The 23,180-nt window shown below is 35.1% G+C and overlaps 1 protein-coding gene across 1 annotated transcript; it reads right to left on the bottom strand.

Annotated features, from left to right (window-relative positions):
- Positions 1-13,545: 13,545 nt before the first annotated feature.
- LOC113289480 (probable carboxylesterase 7) lies at positions 13,546-14,764 on the bottom strand. The gene has a single exon (XM_026538730.1). It carries the CDS (start codon positions 14,723-14,725, stop codon positions 13,742-13,744), a length of 984 nt encoding a protein of 327 aa, XP_026394515.1. The 5' UTR covers positions 14,726-14,764; the 3' UTR covers positions 13,546-13,741.
- Between the last annotated feature and the right edge of the window lie 8,416 nt (positions 14,765-23,180).

Genomic DNA, 23,180 nt, shown 5'->3' on the forward strand with positions numbered 1-23,180 from the left:
TAGGAAAATTTCTAGCTTGAGGTATATTTGGGTACCCTCGTCTTTTCATGTATGATGGCGAAACTAGATATTATATAGTCACAAACAATGAGACGAAATATGTTTGTGATTACTTTTCTATCTTTCCTTCCGGAGAAATAAATCTCAAGCCAATTTTACAATTGTACTCGTACGATAGAAACAACAAGATTAGATCACATAACTACAAGAGAAGTAGTATCGGTCTGGTTTCACAATTCCAATGAAGTCTTCAAGTCGTTAACCTACAGGGTCTCGAGAATAAATATAAGGTTAAAGGAGAATCGACTCTAGCAATACAACTAGTATCACACAGGAGGTGTGGGGATTAGGTTTCCCAGTTGTTAGGGTTCTCCTTTGTATAGTTTTCAAATCAGGGTTTGCAATCCAAGTTACCTTGGTAACAAAGCATCAATATTCACCGTCAGATGAAATACCTGATTCAACCAAGTTAATATCTTTCAACCGTTAGATCGAACTTAGCTTTTTACACACAAATGAAATGTACCCTCATTTAGGTTTATGTAACCGTACCCAAACGTGTACACTCATGTTGGCTCAAAAATTAGTTAACCGAGGTTAGCCATATGTAAACTCTCATATTAACCTTATTCATCTTATCCATAACTAGTTCAAATGACTCAAATGAAACTAGTTAAAGAGTTGTTCAATTGCATGGAAGAACACAATTGAAACCAAATCGGTTTGATTCACTCAAATCAATCATGAACATTATAGCCACGGTTTGAAAAGATTGCATTCCTTAATGATTTAAATTTCTAAGTTCATGAATAGACCGATTTGACAAAATAACCATCTTAAGTATGCGTACTTAAGCAACCGGATTTGAGTTTGTTAAGTTTCCAAACTCAGCAGAAATTCTCGGTTCGAAAACTTCCGCCAGTATGCGTACAGGTACGCATACTTAAGGTGACTAGTTTAGGAGTTTGTAATTTCCAAACTCAGCAGATATTTTCGGTTCGAAAACTTCCTCTAGTATGCATACGGGTGCGCATACTTAAGGTGACTAGTTTAGGAGTTTGTAATTCCTAAACACAACAGATATTTTCAGCTAGAAAACTTCTACCAGTATGCGTATGGGTACGCATACTTATGTTGTCTCCTTCACCAATTTTGTATACACACAAATGCATACACTTAGTTCCCGGTTTATGGATTTATACACTAATGTGCGAACACACTATATATGCTTATATCCAAAGATATTTATCTCATCAACTCTTAATTTCAATCATTGAAACTTTCTTAGAGTACGTTATATAGTTGTTGTTCACAAACTATTTTTCGTCAAAGCGATTTTCAAGTTATTGAAATTATCATAATGAAACATTCGAAGGCAACACCAAATGATTGTATCATACAAATCATGTTATATGTAACTCGGAAATTTTCATATGATCTTATTCAGACTTTCGCCACGAATGTAAGATGAACATGGCTAAAGCGAAAGCTTTCCAACACATATTTCGAGAAATATATAAGCGAGATAAACTCAACACGAAATCTCAAATGTTTATAATAGAAAACTATATCGTAATACGACTTATGTATCAATACAAGAGATAGAGTAGAAATAGACTTTCCAGGTGATAGATGAGTTTAAGTATCCATATACCTTTTGCTGATAAAGTTCCACAAGCTCCCCTTAGTGGTTCTTCGTCTTCAAATGATGAACGCCGAAAGATCTAAGCTCAACTACACTATCTATGTCCTAGTCCAAAACATTTATAAATATACTAGAAATCAAGACATATAGTTTTGATCACTAACATTGAAAAACATGCTTGATATAGCAACGGATGCGAGTTCTACCGAGAAATGCTCTAACAGAAAAGATCAAAGAATTTATAAGAAGGAGCAACAGATGTGATAAACGTCTATCTACAGTTAATGCTTCAGATGGTTCAATATTTCAATACAAGAAAAATCTCCTCTGGGTGTCAACATCTTAGATGTCTCTGATAGGTGTAATGGACTTTCAGCTCTTGCAGAAAAATCCTCCACCTACTCAACTTCTGATTCAGAACTTGAGTCTGACATAGAGATTTTTGAATTCTTGAATAAAGAACTTCTTCAATAAAATCTTCAACTAAAGGAATCGTTGAAGAAACTTGAATCATCACTCCAGGCGAAATTTTTTGAGATAGAATAATGTCTTAATGATAATTTCACCCGAACCATGTCTCTAAAGGAAGAAGAGATTAATAATCTTAAGGATGATCTACAAAGGTTATCTGGAAGTTCTGACAAAATCTCAGCAATGTTATTTGGTTAGAAATCCTTTGGAAACACTAATGGTTTAGGATTTAAAAGCAAAACTGTAATCTCAAACAACCCTTTTGTTCAGTCTAATCATGGAATAACAGTTGTTGATTGTTGTGAAAAACAGGAAGCGTCTCAACAAAACAAAAAATCTTTATTGATTTGCTCGTTTTGTGGAAATGCCAATCATGTTCAAAGCTCGTGTTGGAGATTCAAAAGGAACAATAAAAGAATCACCAAACTCCAAGAGTACATTCAAAGGATGAATTTGGCACTGGAAAATCAAGGCTTTCCCAAAAAGTCATGTAAATCCAGATCTAGACGAGATACAATTTCATGGCTCCTTTAACTAGAGGTACCACAAAAAGAGATGCAATTGCAGCATTTAATGTGTATCTTTGTGAAGGAATTACTTCCTCAAGGATGAAGAAAGAGAAGCCTACAGATAATGGAGAAGGTTCTTCCTCTAACTGCCTCTTATTTGTTTGCATTTTGATAATAATTTTAGAGGTGTGGTGAAAGATTTCATCAACAAAAGAAATGATTTAAAATCTCAAATTGTTTCTTCTTTAGAAAAGATAACTCACTATGAACAAATGTTGTCTCTAACCAAGAACACCTTGCGTGAGCTAAAAAGAGAACTAAGTGAGTTGACTGATATTTCTGAAGACTTAGAGGAATTGAATGATCCCATAATCAATGGATTCTTCAATAATGAGAAGGAATTCTTGGTAGATACTCTGAGAAATCTCTACAATGTCTAGGAAACTTCTTATGAGAATTTATTCTTGTGTTTTTGAGAAGGATAACTAGGGTTTGGAATAGCCATTATTGTGAGTACACATATCTATATCCAACGTTTTCATCTTGCAATGTTTTTAGATTTATTTATTTAAATTCTAAAGTTTATTTGGAAGATGATTTTGCATTATTAATCTTTATGGTTTCATATATTGCAATATGTTATGGGATATGTGTGTTTGCGTCCATGAACTATAATTGTCCAATACGTGGTCAAAAGTTATCTCTTTCATATGTCGATATGTAAGTATTGATAAAAGAATGAATGAACTTTTGACAAACAGAAGATGAGCCTATTATGTGATTATAAAAATATTGATGGAAGATAGGATGATCTTTAGTTTACAAAGATTAAGTCTATTGTATGTCATTGTGCAAATAGTGATGAAAGATATAATGAATCTTTGTTTATTTCGCAGTATTGATCTTCCCTGATCCATTTTTATGCATATACTGTGCGGCTCCGTAAGTTTTCTTATGTTGATCATTTCCAATTAGATTAATCATGAATCTTTTTGTGGTTAATTTGGTTGAGTATTCCGATTAAATTAATCATGGGTTATCTTGTAGTTAATTTAACTGAGATCTTTGGATACAAATTCATATTCTTATGTGATTTGTGGATGTCCAGAGAAATCCTTCTTTTCTTGTGAAAGTAAGGTCGCTCTTGTTGTTCTTTCGGGAATGACATTTTATGGGGGAGAGTTCTTAAATTGAACTTGTGCTTAATTGCCAAATCTTTGTGGGGAGTGCGGTTGTGGAATATTATAGGGGTTATCTTGTATGTTTAAACTCCTTGATGAATGCATTTAGCTTCGGCTTTATGATTGCATCTAAAAAACTTGATATGTGCTTTTCTTTGGTCATGAAGTATCTTCGTGGAAATTTCATTAGGATCCCACTAGTTTTCGTACCTTTGCCAATATTATTGACAAAAAGGGGGAGAATTAATGTGTAGTTCACACTACAAATACATATGGTTTTCGGATCATTATGTAAGGGGGAGTGGTTTTAATGTGAGATGAAAGTATTGACTAAGGGGGAGTGATACATATCACCATAGTATTGTTGTCGAAGTTGTGATACAACTGAACTTTGATGTTGTATAATAATACTATGATACTGTGTAACAATGATTGAGAGCTTTTGTTTTCTCATTGTTATGGCTAGGGATCTTCAACAACTATGATGCTGAATTGAACATCTATGATGGGAGTACTTGGAAGTGACGAAAATTTCGAGTAATGTTGAAGAATCAAAGAGATCAAGCATGTGGACGAGAATCTACAAAGTTTACTTATTTTGTATTCCATATGTATTGATAGTTTTGTCACTAAAATTGACAAAGGGGGTGATTGTTAAAGCACTGCTCGGTCGAACTCACAAGCGTTGCTAATTCAATCTTGTTTGTCAAATTTAGTTGTAAAAACTATATGTCTTGATATCTAGTCTACTTTCAGCTAAGTCTCGGACTAGGATAGTTAAGTGTAGTTGATCTCTAGACTCCACGACGTTCATCATTTGAAGACGAAGAACTACTCAAGGAACTGGTGGAACTTTACCGACTAAAAGGTATGTGGAGACTTGAAATTATCTATCACTCAAAATTCTATCTACTCTACCTCCTATTTTGAGACAAAAGTCGTATAGGTATATAGATTTCGATTATACACATTTTCTATTTCGAGTCGAGTTTATCTCACTTATCTATTTCTCGAAATATGTGATGGTAAGCTTTCGCTTTAGCCAAGTTCATCTTTACTCGTGACGAAAGTCATGTTGATATTTCAATATCTTGAAAATCGCTTTGATGAAAAATAGTTTGTGAATAACAATTATATAACATCCTCTAAGAAAGTTTCAATAATTGAAATGAGAGTTTAGATTATGTAACCATATCCGGATATAAGCATGGTGTGTTTGCACATTAATGTATAAGTACATAAATCGGGAACCTAATGTATGCATTCTCGAATGTGTGCAATTGGTGGAAGGAGATTAGACGTCCGTGAATTTCTGATGAGTTTGAAAACTAAAACAAACTCAATCTGGTTACCTAAGTACACGTACCCATACACATACTGGCGGAAGTTCACGTCCGTGAATTTCTGCTGAGTTTGGAAACTGAAACAAACTCAAAACCGGTTACTTAAGTACGCATACCCGTACGCATACTTAAGTGTGTTACTTTCTAAAATCGGTCCGTTCATGAACTCAAACTTTTATATAATAAAGAATACAATCTTTGCAAACCATGGCTATAAAGTTCATGAATCAATTCAAGTGAATCAAACCGATTTTGCTTCAATTGTGTCTTGTACTTCTATAAGATCTAAGCAATTGAACAACTCTCTAACTAATTATTTTGAAGTCATTTGAACTAGTTGTGGTGAAGATGAATATGGTTGATATGAAAGTGCTCATATGGCTAACCATTCGGTTAACTACCGTTGAACCAACTAAGTGTACATCTTTAGGTACGGTTACCCCAACCTAATAGAAACATGCATTTCATTTATGACAAGCTAAGATTCGATCTAACGGTTGAAAGATATTAGCTTGAATATAATAAGGTTTTCATCTAACGTTGAATATTGAATGCTTTGTTACTATGCTAACATTGATTGCAAACCCTGATTTGAAAACTATATAAAGGAGAACTCTAGCAACTGGGAAACCTAATCCCCGCACCTCCTATGTGATACTAGTTGTATTAGCTAGAGTCGATTCTCCTTTAACCTTAGGTTTCTTCTCAAGACCATGTAGGTTAACGACTTGAAGACTTCATTGGGATTGTGAAGCTAGACCCGACTATTTTCTCTGTAGTTGCGTGATATGATCTTGTTGTTTATATCATACGAGTACAATTGTATGATTGGCTTGAGATTGATATCTCCGATAGGCAAGATAGAAAAGAAGTCACAAACATTTTCGTCTCATCGTTTGTGATTCTGCAATATCTTGTTTCGCTAGTCGATTAAGATTACTGTGAGGTGATTGATAATTCTAGGTTGTTCTTCGGGAATATAAGTCCAGGTCATCGATTGGTTCCTGTTCACATTGATTTATCAAAAGACGGAAGAAAAAAAACTCGTATGTATTTCTGTGGGAGACAAATTTATCTATTACCGTAGACTTTTCTGTGTGAGACAGATTTGTTTATTAAAGTCTTCGACTTTGGGTCGTAGCAACTCTTAGTTGTGGGTGAGATCAGCAAAGGGAATCAAGTGCGTCGTATCCTGCTGGGATCAGATACGTAAGGAACGCAACTGTACCTTGAATCAGTGTGAGATTGATTGGGGTTCAACTACAGTCCAGACCGAAGTTAGTTTGTAGTAGGCTAGTGTCTGTAGCGGCTTAATACAATGTGGTGTTCAAAACTGGACTAGGTCCGGGCTTTTTTTTGCATTTGCGGTTTTCTCGTTAAGAAAATTTCTGGTGTCTGTGTTATTTCTATTCGGCTATGTATTTCGTTATATAATAGAAATATCACAAGTTGTGCGTTGTATCGATCAATTGTGAAATCCAACCTTTGCTTGTTGATTGAAATTAATTTCATCCTTGAACATTGGTCTTTGGTACCGTTCAGGTTTATATCTCTTATATTCAATCGGGCTCGCAGATTTCTATTTGCTGATTGCAAATTAAATTGAGAGATAGAGATATTAACTCTTTGATGTATCTTTATTAAGATTGAGTCTAACTGTCTAGTTGATTCTCTTGAAAGTATATTGGTGTTAGTCCATACAGATTGCTAAGCGAAATATTGGGTGAGGTTGTTAGACCCCCGCATTTTCATATGTTGTTCATGGAAGATTGAATTCTCAAGATATGATGCAGCACAAGGGGCTTGATATTTACAGTTCCTAGAGATTATGTGGAGATAGTACATAATCCCTGCCAGGACCACTAGCTACTTCACTGAAAAGTCTCTCACAAGGTTTGGTCCTCTATTACTCCATCTAGAAATTGGGGATGGGTTTTTCCAGACTCTTTCATTAAGCTGGCAAGAACTTGGTCCAATAATCAATTCTCTGGCGCTGGTAAGGTGGTTTGGAAACTTATACCTGTTGCTGTCATACGGGTCGTATGGAGAGAAAGAAACTGTCGATTTTTTAAAGAAAACTACACTTACAAGCTAGATGAAGAATTGTGCAGTGATGCCAAAGCTCTAATTCTCACTTGGGATGCTGCTTTTGGCAATAGTGTTCATTTAAATTTTGCTTACACAGTTCAAAATTGGAATATTTTTTTTAGTTAATTTTGTTTTCTTACTACTGCTGGTAGTATCTTGTACATTCTTCTTTTTTTAATAAAAACTTCTCTTCCTATCAAAAAATATATTATTTTAAGATTTTCAAATATTGTTCTTTTAAGCTCAGTTAAGAGTTTCAGTCAGATTCAAATTCTAAGTTGACCAACTCAGCAACTATGTTATTATAGGATTTTAAATGAAGATTGTTTTAACGTTTTTCTGTTTACGTGAATCATACAAACAAGAAGACACTTTAACCGACAGCTTAGCTTTAAACGATACGGCCATCAAGGAAAATATGAATAATCTCGTGAAAACTGGTGACGCACTACTGAAGAAACCAGTTTCTACGATGAACTTACAAACAGGTCAAGCTGAACCAATTGAAAATGGAGAAGCTAATGAAAAATCCTTGAAAAAGTATAACCAAATTAATTATTTAATTTTGTTAGTTCTTACATTAAGGCCAAGCGCTATGGTGTGACATTTTCCATAGATGTAACTTATTTGAAGCTAAGAAAAATGGGTCTTAGGGAAACCTCATCATGGTGTTGTGCCATCCCTTTGCTATACTGCCCGGAAACTAAGTTTTCACATAAATAGTACAAAACGGAAATTGAGTTTTCGTTTTTTTCCCCAATTTTTTTTCGGTAGGATTATTTGTGTAGGTTAAAAGATAATTCTGAAGAGAGAGAGAAAAAAAAGGAGATATGATAGGTAAAAAAAAAAAGTTTTAGTAAAAAAAGAAGAGTGAAAAAGAGAAGTTTAGTGTAACACTTGGAAAACCAGAAACGAATACTAGTTTCCGTCTAAAACGCAATGGGTACTCAGTTTCCGTAAAGTGCAAAAGAAAATGAAAACTCAGTTTCCGTGTGATTTCTCTATGCTACAAAGCTCATCAGATTTTATAAATTTTGTAGATTAGCTAAGCGATATCGTTACTCTAAAGCGATACGGAAGACCATAATAATTGCGTTTCGCTACAATTAAGTTATAGCGTAGAGAAATCATCAACCATAATGCTTGGCCTAATATCAAAAAGTCATTTGTATCTATTTCAATTTTCTGGTATAAACTTCTTTATTTTTTACAGCTTTGCCAAACTACTCTCCAACGAGCGGCACCTTCGAGAAAAGAATTCACCACATACACCTTGACAATAACATCTCCATTTACTCTAGCAACACTGGTGTGACTATTTTCATTGAATACGAAACTTGTTAGATGCAATTGTGTGTAAATAAAGTCACTTAAACCTAGTGGTTTATTTGATTCATGTGTGGTTATGTTCATTGGTAATTCTTTTTTTTTTTTGGTCAGTCAACAAATTTCAATTCATTCAAATCAAAATAGTGATTACATGTTCGCTTACAAGATTAACAAAAAGTTCAAAATACATAAGAAACATCAAGATAATCAAAACTCTAATACAAATAAGGATATCAACTACTAGTAGATCTCGAAGAGAAATAGCAATAAACCGCAAAGATACCCAATTTTTGATTATGTACAAGGGAGAGATAAATGCTATCCCACAAGATTTTACGGGATGGCTTCCCGCAAAAGAGGCTTCTAAGACGTTGGATGAGCAAATAAATGGTTAGATTTGCATTCAGTTTAGGACCCACCACTTTCAGTTCGGGACCCACCATTTTCCCTAAAGGGTTCAAGGCTTCTGGATCTAGGTTTTAGTTGTGGGACATAGTGATCTAACGACTTAGAAGCCGCTTTTACGGGAAGGCATCCCGCAAGGCCGTGCGGGATAGCACTGCTCGGAGGGAGAAATGATGGTATACTCCGGAAATAATTCCGACCATTTGATTTGATTGTATTCTTCCAAGATAAGAGATGCTCCTGAAAGGAATGAGTATTTTTCCCATAAACTTGTAGATCCAAACGAAATTGGATGCCCTAAATCCCTAAAGTACAGATTCAAAATGATTTCGTGTGGAATCTTTGATGTTTTTGAATTAAGAGTAGCAAGCCACGAACCAACCACCAAAAATCGAAGAACTCGCCCCATAACGATAAAGAAAAATCTCCCCAAAACGGCAAAGAACCATGTTGAAAGACACAAAAAATGATGTGGAAACATCTTATTCAATAAACTATTACCTAAAACTAGAAAAGAAAAAGAATCATTCCTCAAATTTGGTCCAGAAGACTAAATCTGAGCAAAAAAGATGAAAGGACTGTAGGTTTTATCGGTCAACTGTTAAGGAGGCCTTCTATACGGTTACTTACATGTAATATGTCCGTCACACTTTCATGGTCCTCATTTTTTATATCAATTTTTTTTTTGATTTGATCAATGTTGAAGGTTTTTTCTTGAACTTTCGATTCAATTCAAACTTTACAGATGTATTTGTCATCAATTTCATTACGATGATTCAAATCAATCTTTAAAAGCTAAGAATTCGATTGATTTCGAAAATGAAGAATGATGATGATTTGCAATTTTTTTATAAACCATCAAATCTACCTAATTACAATGAAATTGTAGCAAATTTATGACCAGAAACGAACTTAATTAGAACCCAATCAACTAATTTTATTTACCTATAACTTGAAAACACCATCAATTTATAGAATTTAAAATCTGGAAGAAAACGGAGGCATACACAGAAATTCCGGGTCGAACACGGGTTAATCGCGGGTGTAGAAGATGAAGTAACCGTTCAGGTAAACCCATACCTGATCTATTATCCCAGAATAAATTTCCACCCAACTTAACGCGCGCCCAATGTTTTAGTCAATATCGGCCGTATCGGCCGATATATCGGGGATATTTCGGATATCGGCCCAGAACGATACGATAAGAAGGATATCGGGGATACGATATTCGCCCGATAATATCGGCCGTATCGGTAGATACGAAATTTTTCTACATTTCCCGATATGAGACGGTATTGGTCGTTTTCTATAAAGTTTAAGGTTAATTTTGGCGAAGAAAGTCTTCCAGGTGGTAGTAGAGGTGCATGTAGCTCTCGAAGCAAGTTACTAAAGTTACTCTTTTGTTTTTTTGATAAAATTGATGTTATCTATTATATCTTATCCGAAAATGTGTGGAGAAAATGTTTAATATATAATTGTAGTCTCTAAATCTAGAACCGATATTATACCGATATTTCAACGATAATATCCCCGATATAAAATCATACCAGTGTATCGGTCCCGGCCAAGATGAACCGATATCGGATATTAACTACATTGGTTTTAGTCCACTTTCTTGAGCTCGGTTACACGCTCAGTGAATCAACCGAGTCGCACCTCTTCTCTCTTCTTAAATCATATTGACTGAACTCTCAAATCTCCATCAACTACAACTAATCAAGTGAGTCCATGAGTGTGATGACGAACCATTCATGATGTTCTACGATCGCAGCAATTACTACTACCCAATTTTTTAGATCCTTCATTCAATCGATCGAATTAGATAAGTTTGGTCAACTAACTAAATGCTCTTAAGTTTAACTCTTCAATCAAATCAGTGGGTGTTTTTTTTGTTAAGTTTAACTCTTCAATCAAATCAGTGGGTGTTGGATTTTCTTCAAATATTGGGGAGAGAAATAGAGACAGAGAGAAAAGTGAAGCAGCTGGCGGAGAAAATTAAGATGAGTTACGAACTGAATATGAAAAGATTAGCCCAGTTCATCAGGGAATCAGAAAAATGGACGTGCAACAATGTCAACATGTGTTAGGCGGCGCTTCCAACACGGTCTTGCTCACCGGTTTGCCCGTATTAAAAACACTTATTTACAACTACACAATTGCAGATAATTTTTTTTTAAGCATCAAGTGCACATCATCTATTCAATTATATAAAGCCAACTCCCGTTACCGTAGGGGAGTGAAGCTGCAAAAATTTTGGACTACTTTGTCCCTGTTTTTATTTATCATACATACACAGTAGACATATCTGTTAGCGCATAACAATAAATAAAGCTACAAATTCACAGTATTACACATTTATCCCTGACAATAAATTTCGAAGGTACATTTGTATAAAAACATAAGGACATTACAATAATTTAAGGCTACTAAAAAGGAATCCGTTCATCTTCGCTGCAAAATTATGATCAGAAATTTCTCAAGTTCATCTTCTCTTCGCCAACATAAATCATCCCCAATTTTTGAAAATAACATATCTATATTGGTTCAATCGAAGCCTTCTGCATCTCTATTGATCCCTCTTTTTACAGATCGAATTATAAATCCCTCCTTTCAAAATAACAAATGTTGGTGGTTAAGATTTTAATGAAAGAAATGGAGCCGTGTAGCAGAGGGAGCACAAAGAAGAAAAATCACGACTAAAGTAGAGGAGGAAAGAAAAACAAAAAGGAAGAAGAAAGTGGTGGAAGTGTGCAGCAGAGGAAGGAGGCAGATAAGAACGAAGAAGATGAAATATGCGACAGTATTTAAGTTTTTAGGGTTATTGTATCAATTAATGGGCTGGATCAAACAGAAGTATTAAAATGCACGACCAAGATAAATTCATATATAGCATGTTCAAAGCACGTGCAGTGAGTTCTTGTTGCAAATAAAAAAAAAAGTCTTTCCAAAGTGAAAAAGAAAAGAGCCCTATTATTGGGGATGTAAGGGGCTGGGTTTTTGGGGGCTTAAAATACTAATTGCAACCAAAACGTGATAGGGGGAGACCCAATCTATGTAAAATATCAAAAATACCCTTACCCTTAAATAAATCAAAATCTAACTTTTTTAATCAATTATCTTCTCCTTCTTCTCCTCTTCTTAATCATATATCATGATGAACATGATGATCATAATATCATCGTGATGCAGATGATAATCATAAAAAAACTTAAATCTATTATTGTTCTTCCTCTTTTCTTCTTCTCCATCGCATCATGATGTCATAAAAAAAAACTAAGAAAACTCATCATTTATCTTTGCTTTTGATTTCCAAAAAGCTTCAATTCGATTAAATTAGAGTTAAAAAAAATCTGAAACAGCTTACGTTTAGGAGTTCTTAATTTCTCAACCGTAAATAATAATTTACGTCTTAGAAAATAGGATTTCCTAGCCGTAATTTGGTTTACGGTTTGAACAAATTGAAACTCACGGCCGTAAAATGTTGTTTACGGTTATAAAGGTATTAAATTCTAAAATGGAGTTCATATTCAGTTTAAGACTAGGTATAAAGTGACACTAATTCTACGGTCATAAAATGAGAAAATGAGTACAAATACATATTCAATCTAAGTAATTCTGATAATCACAGAAGAAAAAAAACAGAGGTCTGCTTCCGGCTAGATTTTCCAGCCGTGGTAGTGCATTCGTCCGGGTTTCCCGATCGGAATTATTAGTTACGGCTAGGAAAAACTAGCCGCAACTTATTCTGATAATAAGAAAGAAAACACGGGTTGAGTACGGCCAGATATTCCAAGCCGTAACATGAGCTTCGACTGGGAAAATGCTAGGAAAATCTCGCCGTAATTTGAACCTAGCCGTAATGCAGACACAAGTAATTCCGGAAGAGCTTACGACCAGAAGTTCTTCATTTCCCAGCCGTAAACTGTTGTTTACGGTTTGGAATCCTTTCATTCCTAACTGTAAACACTATTCACGGTTAGGTCAAGTACTATATCCCAGACGTAATTGTTGAAAAACCTAGATTTTAATCATGATTTTGAAGGATTTGAATCGACAAAGTTGTAGTTGGGAGAGGTTTATAAGGCTTTTCTGACTATTTTCATGATGTTTTTCATCAGTTTTTTCCAAAATTTTCAAAAAAAGTTCATCAAAATCATCCTTCTCCTTCTTCTAAATCAAAAGAAAAAAAATTGATTTCCAAAAAATCTAGTCGGATGGTTAGTTTAGGGCAAATTAGGTATCATATAAAATAGTATGATAAGGGGTTATAGAAATTACTACTTCATGACTCTATAAATTCCCAATAATAGGATTCAAAAAAAAAAATAACTCTCTTGGTATGGTGCATTGGCGTCGGCCCTAGTGCTACAACAGTTATCTAGTTTCAGAAAGAAACAGAAAAAGTCCTTTGCTAATTCCTACTGTGTCGTATATGTATGTGTAATGAATTTATATTTCGAACATTGAATATAGGCATCAATTTTTTGTCATAGAACTATTAAAACCAAATGTTTAAAGGTTTCACGACCTTTAAAGGTTTCACGACCATATATGACTGGGAATAAAACAACTACTTCCACATCTATACAACCGGTGAACCAATTTCATTATCAAGTACTGAAGCAACCCCATTACAAACGAACATGGCGAATAGATCCAGAACAGGGGATCGGAGCAAGCAACAGTACTATTAGTATTCGAACAAAGAAAACTGCATTATTCCAGCAATTGCCAAATGACAACATTTATAGAAAAGCATATAAATAAAAATTAAGGAATAGATTGGACCCTTTTCATATTTAGAAATGAAACGAGTCGTTTCATCAAATTCACAGCGTTCTCACAGCTACGATTAACCAAGTGGAACACATGATCTTCTCCTTGTGACTCCATAATCTCCACAACTCCACTCCATCCACAATTCTTTAATGTCTCAAAATAAACCCATCCTATGTCTCTCAAAATATCTTTATCTGCTACAAACACCAAAACTCGGTCACACCCCAAGCTTGCGAGATTCGTTTCAGTTGTTGGGTTGATAAGCGGATCGTTACGCCCAGTTGTTGATGGACAAACACAATACCATAATTTTGCTGGTCCTTCCTTTGAACCGATGTCAAACTTGTCATCCAAAATTGGTTCCCCACTACTACAGAAGTAAGGATGCACAATAGCAGCACCAAAAATCTTCACCCCATGAATTTGTTCAGGGTTAGTTCCGGCTCGAATTGCCATACTATGTGCAATAGTAGCACCAGCGCTATCACCACCCAAGAAGTCTTGATCAAAATCAGCATAATCATTTAACCAACTCTCACTACCTCCCCGTTTAGAGTGAGAAAGAACCCATTTTAACGATGCCCATGAATCCTCGAAAGCGATCGGAACATAGTGTTCGGGTGCTCTTCTATAATCAACAGAAACAGCAATTACATTTGCTTGTGAAACAACATCATTCAGAAAATAATGATAAGTTGGAGAAAATGCTGTTTCAATGCAAAATCCTCCTCCGTGAAAGTAAACAAGAAGAGGAAGTTTCTTGTTCTGAATGAGTTTTGGAACGTAAAGTCTTGCTGATACTCCCGTTTCAGGTATAATCACAACATCTTTTGAGGAAACACCGGATTTTGGATCTTCAATGGATGGAGGAACAACTTGTGTTCCTAAGAATCTTTCAACTCTGCCATCTTTGTAGATCCTAAGAAACGGTAGGAATTCATGCGCTATTTCTTCACTGGAACTCTTTCCTTCCATTGATTAGAGCAAAGATTTGGTTGTGTATGAAATGAAACTTACTTGTCAAACTTAAGTAGGGGTTAGACTAGACTTGACATTATGTGTGAATGCAGTAAGTTATGGATGGTTGTTAATGTGCTACGTGTTTAGGATGGAATTGCATACACTATTTACTTTCTGGTCATTTTCATGACGGGCCCTCCGCTATATAATAGAGTAGTTCCTGATGAACCGTTTGCCAGATCGTGATATATTACAAATTTACAAGAAACCGGAGTAGAAATAGGGCTGTTTTGAGAAGAATTAGTACAGCATTATGACTAGTGCTATGGTGGGTGATTACTACCAAACCTTTTCGATCTCGATCTCTTGGGTAGATAAGGAGAAAGAAAACAATGACATTTGAATTCTGCCAGTGAATATCAGCACTAAAATTTTAACATCCTATCGAAAGGTATACACGTATATCGGTATATGCATATTCTAATATCAATTTAAGCTCCTTCGACCATTTTGATCAGAATGCATTCGCCATAGTTTTAGACATGCATTTAATAGGTGCCCTATCCTCCAAAGCTCTGCTCGTTGTCCAATTTTACTTTTGAGAGAAAAAAAAAATATTTTCAAAGGGAGATCAAAAGAGCATGGAACAAACCCAACTACAGTGATCATTTAAATTACTCCACAACCATTTCTTCCAAATTAAAGCAGCTGGCGACATAGAACATTTCTATCCCTTAAAAATTGCGGATTTGAGCATGTTTATACCGGGGGATGGAGTCGCGAATTTTAAAATTAGAGGGGCAAAAATAAAATAATAATATACAAGCAGAAAAAATGAATTCCATCAACTAATCTAATATGTCAAGACTCTTACCGTAACTAGGACACAACGTATCAAGATTGAGATTATAGGTTGTAGAGAGTATTCCATCTATAATGAGGAGGATCTACTCACACTATTATATTCATATTACATTTTAAGTGATATTTTTCTTAATAAAATTTGAACACCGACGTATTTGAAACTAATTTTTGGGATAGTTCCTCTTATAAAGATCTATATTCCTATTAAAAAATGGCACATTCCGAGATGTATGACACTACCATCAAATACGTTGAAAATTAACCATGGAAAATTAATGGACTTGCAACCGTTGAAATTGAAATCGATAGTTACTGATGTTTGATATTTCGGAACGTGCTCATTTTTGTTGGGTATGTAAATATTTATAAAAGGAATATTAACTTCAAATTTATTAAGGTTTAGATTTTATTAGGAACAACGTCGCCAAAAGTGTGAGACAGTGTGGATATAACCATCTACAATAACGAATTAGGCTAGATTGCTTAAAGTTCAAGTAATAATCTCTTGAGGAAAAATCAAGTTCGTGAACTAGTTTCTATATTTACGAATTACTTTGATCCCAAGAAAAATTTATTAACTTCATAATATAGGTTAATTGCGAAGAATGGAAACATGTAAGCATGTGCGAAGTTTTTCATGAGTTACAAAGAAAAATACGCACGCGTGTATTTATCGATGTAAAAACCCGTACACAAAGGTTAGCTCACAATGGACCAAGTAAGGTCGTGAACCATCAAGCAATATTGGATTCCGGTAACATCCAAGAAAATGTCAGTTTAGGACTGAAAACTCAATATGTGTGCATGAGATGTTTGAAGTGCGCAATTCGCAAACTGATAAAATCATTTCGTGAACAATGAGAAAATTTGGATTGACCAAGATTCAAGAACATCAAAGTTTATGCACAGTTTGTGAACTAAAACAAATAAGTTGATGTACTAGGAAAATTCAGTTTGCAAGCACTAGTAACACTTGATGTTCTTATATGTTTCTTTCACGGTCATGGTCTTTCAAACATTATATTATCCTTGACCTCAAAAGCGATGATGCCTACGAACATCCAATGGTTGAATTCATATTTCGAGATTAGTTAAGTGCAAGCTTGAGGTCAGAAATTATTTTTACAATTCATCAATATACTAAACCCATACGAAGTTACCTCAGTAGATAGAGTGGTAGAAATAATGAGCAAATAGGATAATTAGTCTTCACATACGTTTGTTGATGAAGTTCTCACAAATGTCTTCGTTGTTTTTCAGTTTTTAATCTTCAACGGTTTATTAAGTGAATTTTGATACTCAACTACCATGCTCTAATCCTAGTCCGAGACTAACTTTAGTAGACAATAAAATCAAGATACAGTTTTATTCATCTAGCATTTAGAGCTGAAACATTTATATATCTGTATTATTGGTAAGAAATCTGATACAAACTAGTATTGCATTGTACTTTTTATACTACTTAACGATATAAGAACTTGATGTGAACCAAGTGTGAGAAACAAGATGAGACTATATTTTCTAACTCTAATAGTCCTCTCAAACTGATTACAGGAGTGAACATCAGATTGATACGCAAAGAAAGACATGAATAGAAAAAAAAAACAAGTGTTACAAACTAAAGTGGATAAAACACAATAGCCAAGTCCAGTTCCAATTATAATTATACTAACATCTCATTCGTTTCAGATTTTTCGTATCCCAGGAATTCAATTCTGGGGTAATCCTTTTCCTTCTGAATTGAATTCCATTCCATCGGCCCGTGGATGTAATGGAAAAGGAGAGTTTCAAAGGAATTGGATTCCAACGGAATTCAATTCCGAAAGTTTTGTGTCTGTTCGGCTGAGGGAATTGTGTATGTTTCACCAGAATCCAATTTCTGGGCTCCCAAAAACCTGAACTGAACACGCTGTAAGATTATTGTTGTTGTCGACCTGAAATTCTGATATCTCAGGTATCTTCAAGGTGTGGTATTGAAGGAAGCAGACTACCTTAAACCTTATCAATCACGATAAATGATGTTATCCCAGGTGGAGGTGCTTGAAGAAATTATATGAAAGATACACATTTAAGCTAATAAGTTGACAATATTGCATAGGTTGTTGACTAAAAGCACAAAGGAGCGTATCTGATGTGTGTCGTTAGTGCAAAAAATTAATCAAGATATTTCCCACTAATTAACTAGTAATATATTGGTAGTAAGGATCATTCCCACAGAGAGCTAAGTAATTAATAGGTTATTTGAATCAGCAAAATAAAGTAAAATACGAAAGGGGGTTGGTTCAATTAAAGAAAACAAAAATAATAACAAATGAAAGAAAGATGATTAAGAAATCCTTCGTCGTTACAAAACGTTAATAAAATCAGTATATTTATCTATCTTCCATCAAATCATTCATCATCAAACGTAGGATAACATGTATGCTTAGCTATCCCTAAAACTCCTTTAATCACTGGATAAAAGATGCGCTTAGTCACCAGATTCTATCCAACTGAGCCGTCTTGAGGTACGCTTACAAGGTGTAACTCGATCGAACGCTTTAGAGTTCGTGAATTTAGGTTTGATCCCAGTAGTTAAACTCAGTAGGCTCAGTTCACTTACTGGTGTTGCTTTCGCACACGATTTTTACACATAATCCCTTTACAAGGTCTTACCTTTTCTATTTGTGTATGAGATGATCAACAATTACGGATCGTTCAAATCTCTACTAGTCATAGGATGGGCATTAGACTAATCTAGTTGCACACCCAAATTAATATAAGAATCAGTCATAAACCCAAGATATAGAAAATACAATTAATGATGATTAAAACTTCAAACAAACTTGTATTAACAAATCAATCTTCACATCTAGAACATTCTTAACCAACAAAGAAGGTTTAGCTACACATAACTACAAGAAGAATGGATCCCCCCTAATGGGGTAAACTCTAGGTTTAGATATAGGATTGTAGTATGTGAGATAGAATTATGTTTCTAAGGTGTTTAGATGTCTTCTTAGTGTCTTGAGGGTCTTTTTATATAGTTCTCACATAATCTAGGGTTTAGAACCCTTACGGGACCGCATTTTCCTTGATTTTGAATCCCAAACTCGTGTTAAACATCCTAGTTACGGTTCGGTTCAACCCAACCATAACTCTGACAAGATTTTCGTCTCAAAATACCCAGAGTTACGGTTGGGTACGAGTCTTTTGGACCTAGCCGTAATTATTCTTATACACTTTTTGTCTTCGCCATTTCGGCCATAACTTCATCCGACGTCCGATTGACCTCTTCTTTTTTTTGGCTGCATTCGTATCGTCGTCCTCTACAAGATAGTAATGCCAAATCTTCCTATATATTTATTTTATTTTATGGTTAGTTTGGACCTAGCTATAACTCCTGTTAGAGAATTGTTCGGTCGAACTCGCATGCGTTTCTATCTCAAGCATGTTTGTCAATATTAGTGATCAAAACTATATGTCTTGATTTCTAGTTTACTTATGACTAATTCCTGGTCTAGGATAGTCAATTATAGTTGAAGCTCCAGAAATCATGGCGATCATCTTACGAAGACGAAGAACTACTCGAGGAACCGGTGGAACTTCATCCGACTAAAAGGTATGTGGAGACTTGAACTTATCTATCACTCAAAAGTCTATTCTATCTCCTATTCTTGAGACAAAGTCGTATACGTATGATAGTTTTCATGCATACACATTTGCTATTTCGAGCCGAGTTTACTCGCCTATCTTTTTCTCGAAATATGTGTTGGTAAGCTTTCGCTTTAACCATTTTCATATTTCCCGTGATGAAGTCATGATGACGTTTCAATCTTGAGAATAGCTTTGATGACGATAGTCGTGAATAACGATTGTTATAACATTATAGAAGAATGTTTCAATGATTGAAATGTAGGGTTGAGATTACCATCTATGCATATAAGCATATATAGTGTGTTCACACATTAGTGTATAAATCCATGTACCGGAGGCCAAGTGTGTTCATATGTGTGCATGCGGTATTGGTGAAGGAGACAGGTTGAGTACGTGTACCCGTACGCATACCCACGGAAGTTTTCATACCGAAAATTTCTGCTGGAGTTTGTAAGTTTGCAAACTAGTAAACCAGTCACCTTAGGTACGCGTACTCACGGAAGTTTTCGAACTGAAAATTTATGCTGAGTTTGTAGACTCAAATCTGGTAGCTAAGGTACGCATACCCGTACGCGTACTCAAGCTGGTGATATCTCAAATCGGTATTTCATGAACTTAAAACAATAAATTATAAGGAATGCAATCTTTGCAAACCGTGGCTATATTGTTCATGAATTGATTCAAGTGGATCAAACCGATTTTGTTTCAATTGTGTCTATGAATAAAGACCTAAGCAATTGAACAACTCTTCACTAGTTCTTATGAGTCATTTGAACTAGTTATGAGAAAGATGAATACGGTTAATATGAAAGTGCTCATATGGCTAACCATTGGCTAACTATTTGTGAACCAACTAAGTGTACACGTTTAGGTACGGTTACTCAAACCTAAATGAATACATTTCATTTGTGTGTGTGACAAGCTAAGTTTCGATCTAACAGTTGAAAGATATTAGCTTGGTTGAATCAGGTTTTTCATCTAACGGTGAATATTGAATGCTTTGTTACCAGGGTAACTTAGATTGCAAACCCTGATTTGAAAACTATATAAATGAGACATCTAGCATCTGGAAAAACTAATCCCCACACCTCCTGTGTGATACTAGTTGGTTTGCTAAAGTCGATTCTCCTTTAACCTTAGGTTTCTTCTCGATATCCTGTAGCTTAACGACTGAAAGACTTCGTTGGGATTGTGAAGCCAGAAGAAACTACTTTTCTTGTAGTTGAGCGATCTGATCTTGCCATTTTCTATCGTACGAGTTCAATTGAATAATTGGCTTGAGATTATATTTCTGATAGGGCAAGATAAAAAGAAATCACAAACATCTTCGTCTCATCTTTTGTGATTCTACAATATCTAGTTTCGCTACCATACGATTTAGATTATTGTGAGGTGATTGATAATACTAGGATGTTCTTCGGGAATATAAATCTGGTTTACCAATTAGTTCCTGTTCACCTTGATTTATCAAAAGACGGAATAAAAACTCTTGGTTATTTCTGTGGGAGACAGATTTATTCAATTCTATAGACTTTTCTGTGTGAGACAGATTTGTTTATCAAGTCTTCGACTTTGGGTCGTAGCAACTCTTAGTTGTGGGTGAGATCATCTAAGGGAATCAAGTGCGTAGTATCCTGCTGGGATCAGATACGTAAGGAGCGCAATTGTACCTTGAATCAGTGTGAGATTGATTAGGGTTCAACTACAGTCCAGATCGAAGTTAGTTTGTAGTAGGCTAGTGTCTGTAGCGTCTTAATACAGTGTGGTGTTCAACATGGACTAGGTCCCGGGGTTTTCCTGCATTTGCGGTTTCCTCGTTAACAGAACTTCTGGTGTCTGTGTTATTTCTATTTCGCATTATATTTTGTTATATAATTGAAATATCACAGGTTGTGCGTTGTATCGATCAATTGTGAAATCCAACCTTTGGTTGTTGATTGGAAATTAAAATTGATCCTTGGATATTGGTCTTTGGTACCATCCAAGTTTTTATCCTTGTATTTGATAAAGACTCGCAGATTTTTATTTGCTTGAGTAAAGATCAAATCAAGAGATTGAAATATTAACTCCTCGATATACTTTTTTCTAGATTGAGTTTGTTTGTCTATTTGATTCTCTAGAAAGTATATTGGAGTTAGTCCATACAAATTGCTAATCGAAATATTGGGTGAGGTTGTTGTACCTCCGCATTTTCAACTCCTTATGGAAATTGTGATGGAAATTCATCCCATTTACGGTTAGGTTTGGGGATCATTTTCCCAACCATAAATCTTCCTGCAACTTGTATCCAAGAGTTGTCTTCGCACCTTTTAACTTCTTCTTCTCATGCCGGAATGAACTCCTCTCCTATTCTTAGATACTTTTAACACCATTTCTGTTGATTTCGGATGATTTACCTAAAGAAACAAATAAAATAGAAAAGAAGAGTAATACAATGATAATATGCAAGATTCATATCAACTATTAGTATGGATTTCACAATCTAAACATGTAAATTAAGCACCTATCAAATTCCCCCACAGTTAGCTTTTGTTAGTCCTCGATCAAAGTAACCTAAACAAAATTACAACAACTCCCTTTCATTGAGGATACGGTTGTACTTAGCATTTCAACAAGCATTTAAACCCCAAGGTGTCCCTAGTGGACGAGTTATAGTCTCTTGAGGGCTTATAAGAGGTATACCCACAAAACCTGCTCCAACTTCAAAGCATTCCAAAGTCTCAAGTATCCAAGGGCCTAGGAGGACATAATGATTCAAAATCTAATGTCAAGAAGTCAGAAGTACAAGAGAAAATTCAAATGTAAAATGCGATTAGTCAAAGAAAGTGTGACCGGTCAACTTATGCCTTATGAAAGAATTCAGGTTCGGGAGTAACCAATAAGCATTTTACCTTGACTTATGCCTCACTAATAGAGTTTTATGATAGTTTCACTCAATAAAACGGGTCTTTTTATGGGTCTCACATGTGTGCAGGTAGGAATGAAGAGAGAAATCGTATACACGTTGAATGGTGGGAAGGAAACCTTCCGAAATAATTTCTGGAGACCCCACAAAATCGTGGGAAATAATATTTTTTTCTGATGATCTCTGAGAAAGGAAATGAACCACTATTATGATTACAAGCATCTAACCCGGTGCATACACACTGGCTGTTTCGAGAGTGTCTACTTCGCAGGCGGCGGAAATTTGATTGTTAGACGTAGTTTATCGCTTTTTTTTTATTAGAATTTTCAAACCTTCTCTTGATGTCGTTCTAGAAACTCCCATATCCATGAGTAAAAAGTGGATTTGGAAATAGATGCCCACATGATGTAGGGTTTGACCTTGCCTCTTTTTAATTGTCATACCAAAACATACTTTAAAGGAAACCGCCTTCTTCTTGATACAAAAGGTAAGTTTTACTTTTTGCAAGTGATTTCTCATTATTATCGACACGTCTTTTGTCCCCAGCACTTCATGGAAATTGGTGTAGTTGATCATTCCTATAATATACAACTTCAAATGCCTACCAAAAATGATTCAAAAACTCACAGTCAGATTAAGAGATCAAATTGTTCATAAAACATAGTTACATATGATCGTGCAACAATAAGAAATGTTACTTACTTTTATAGACGGAGCAACTGGGAAATGGTAAGGGTTTGAAAACAAAACCACTGTTAATGATTACGCGTGCTTTGTTAGAATAACAGTAGGTACTTCCTTTTCTGTATAATGAATGATAAAACTCCATCTTTTTATCGATCGTTCATACATATGTAACATACTATCATGGTTTCTCCAACTCTGTTAAAACCAACATTTTCATCTTGCCCAACCTCCTGCTACTACTTTTATATTTTGGTGAGGCAACACAGTCCCCTAAACTTCCCGATCCCTGATATTAATATTTGGTTTCTAATTTACACCGATAGCAAATTTTTTTTTTTTTTCTGAGTAGCTGACTGACGTTATTCATAATCCACTTAT

Source organism: Papaver somniferum, chromosome 6 (genome assembly GCF_003573695.1).
Source record: "Papaver somniferum cultivar HN1 chromosome 6, ASM357369v1, whole genome shotgun sequence".
In the NCBI taxonomy this organism is placed as follows: domain Eukaryota; kingdom Viridiplantae; phylum Streptophyta; class Magnoliopsida; order Ranunculales; family Papaveraceae; genus Papaver; species Papaver somniferum.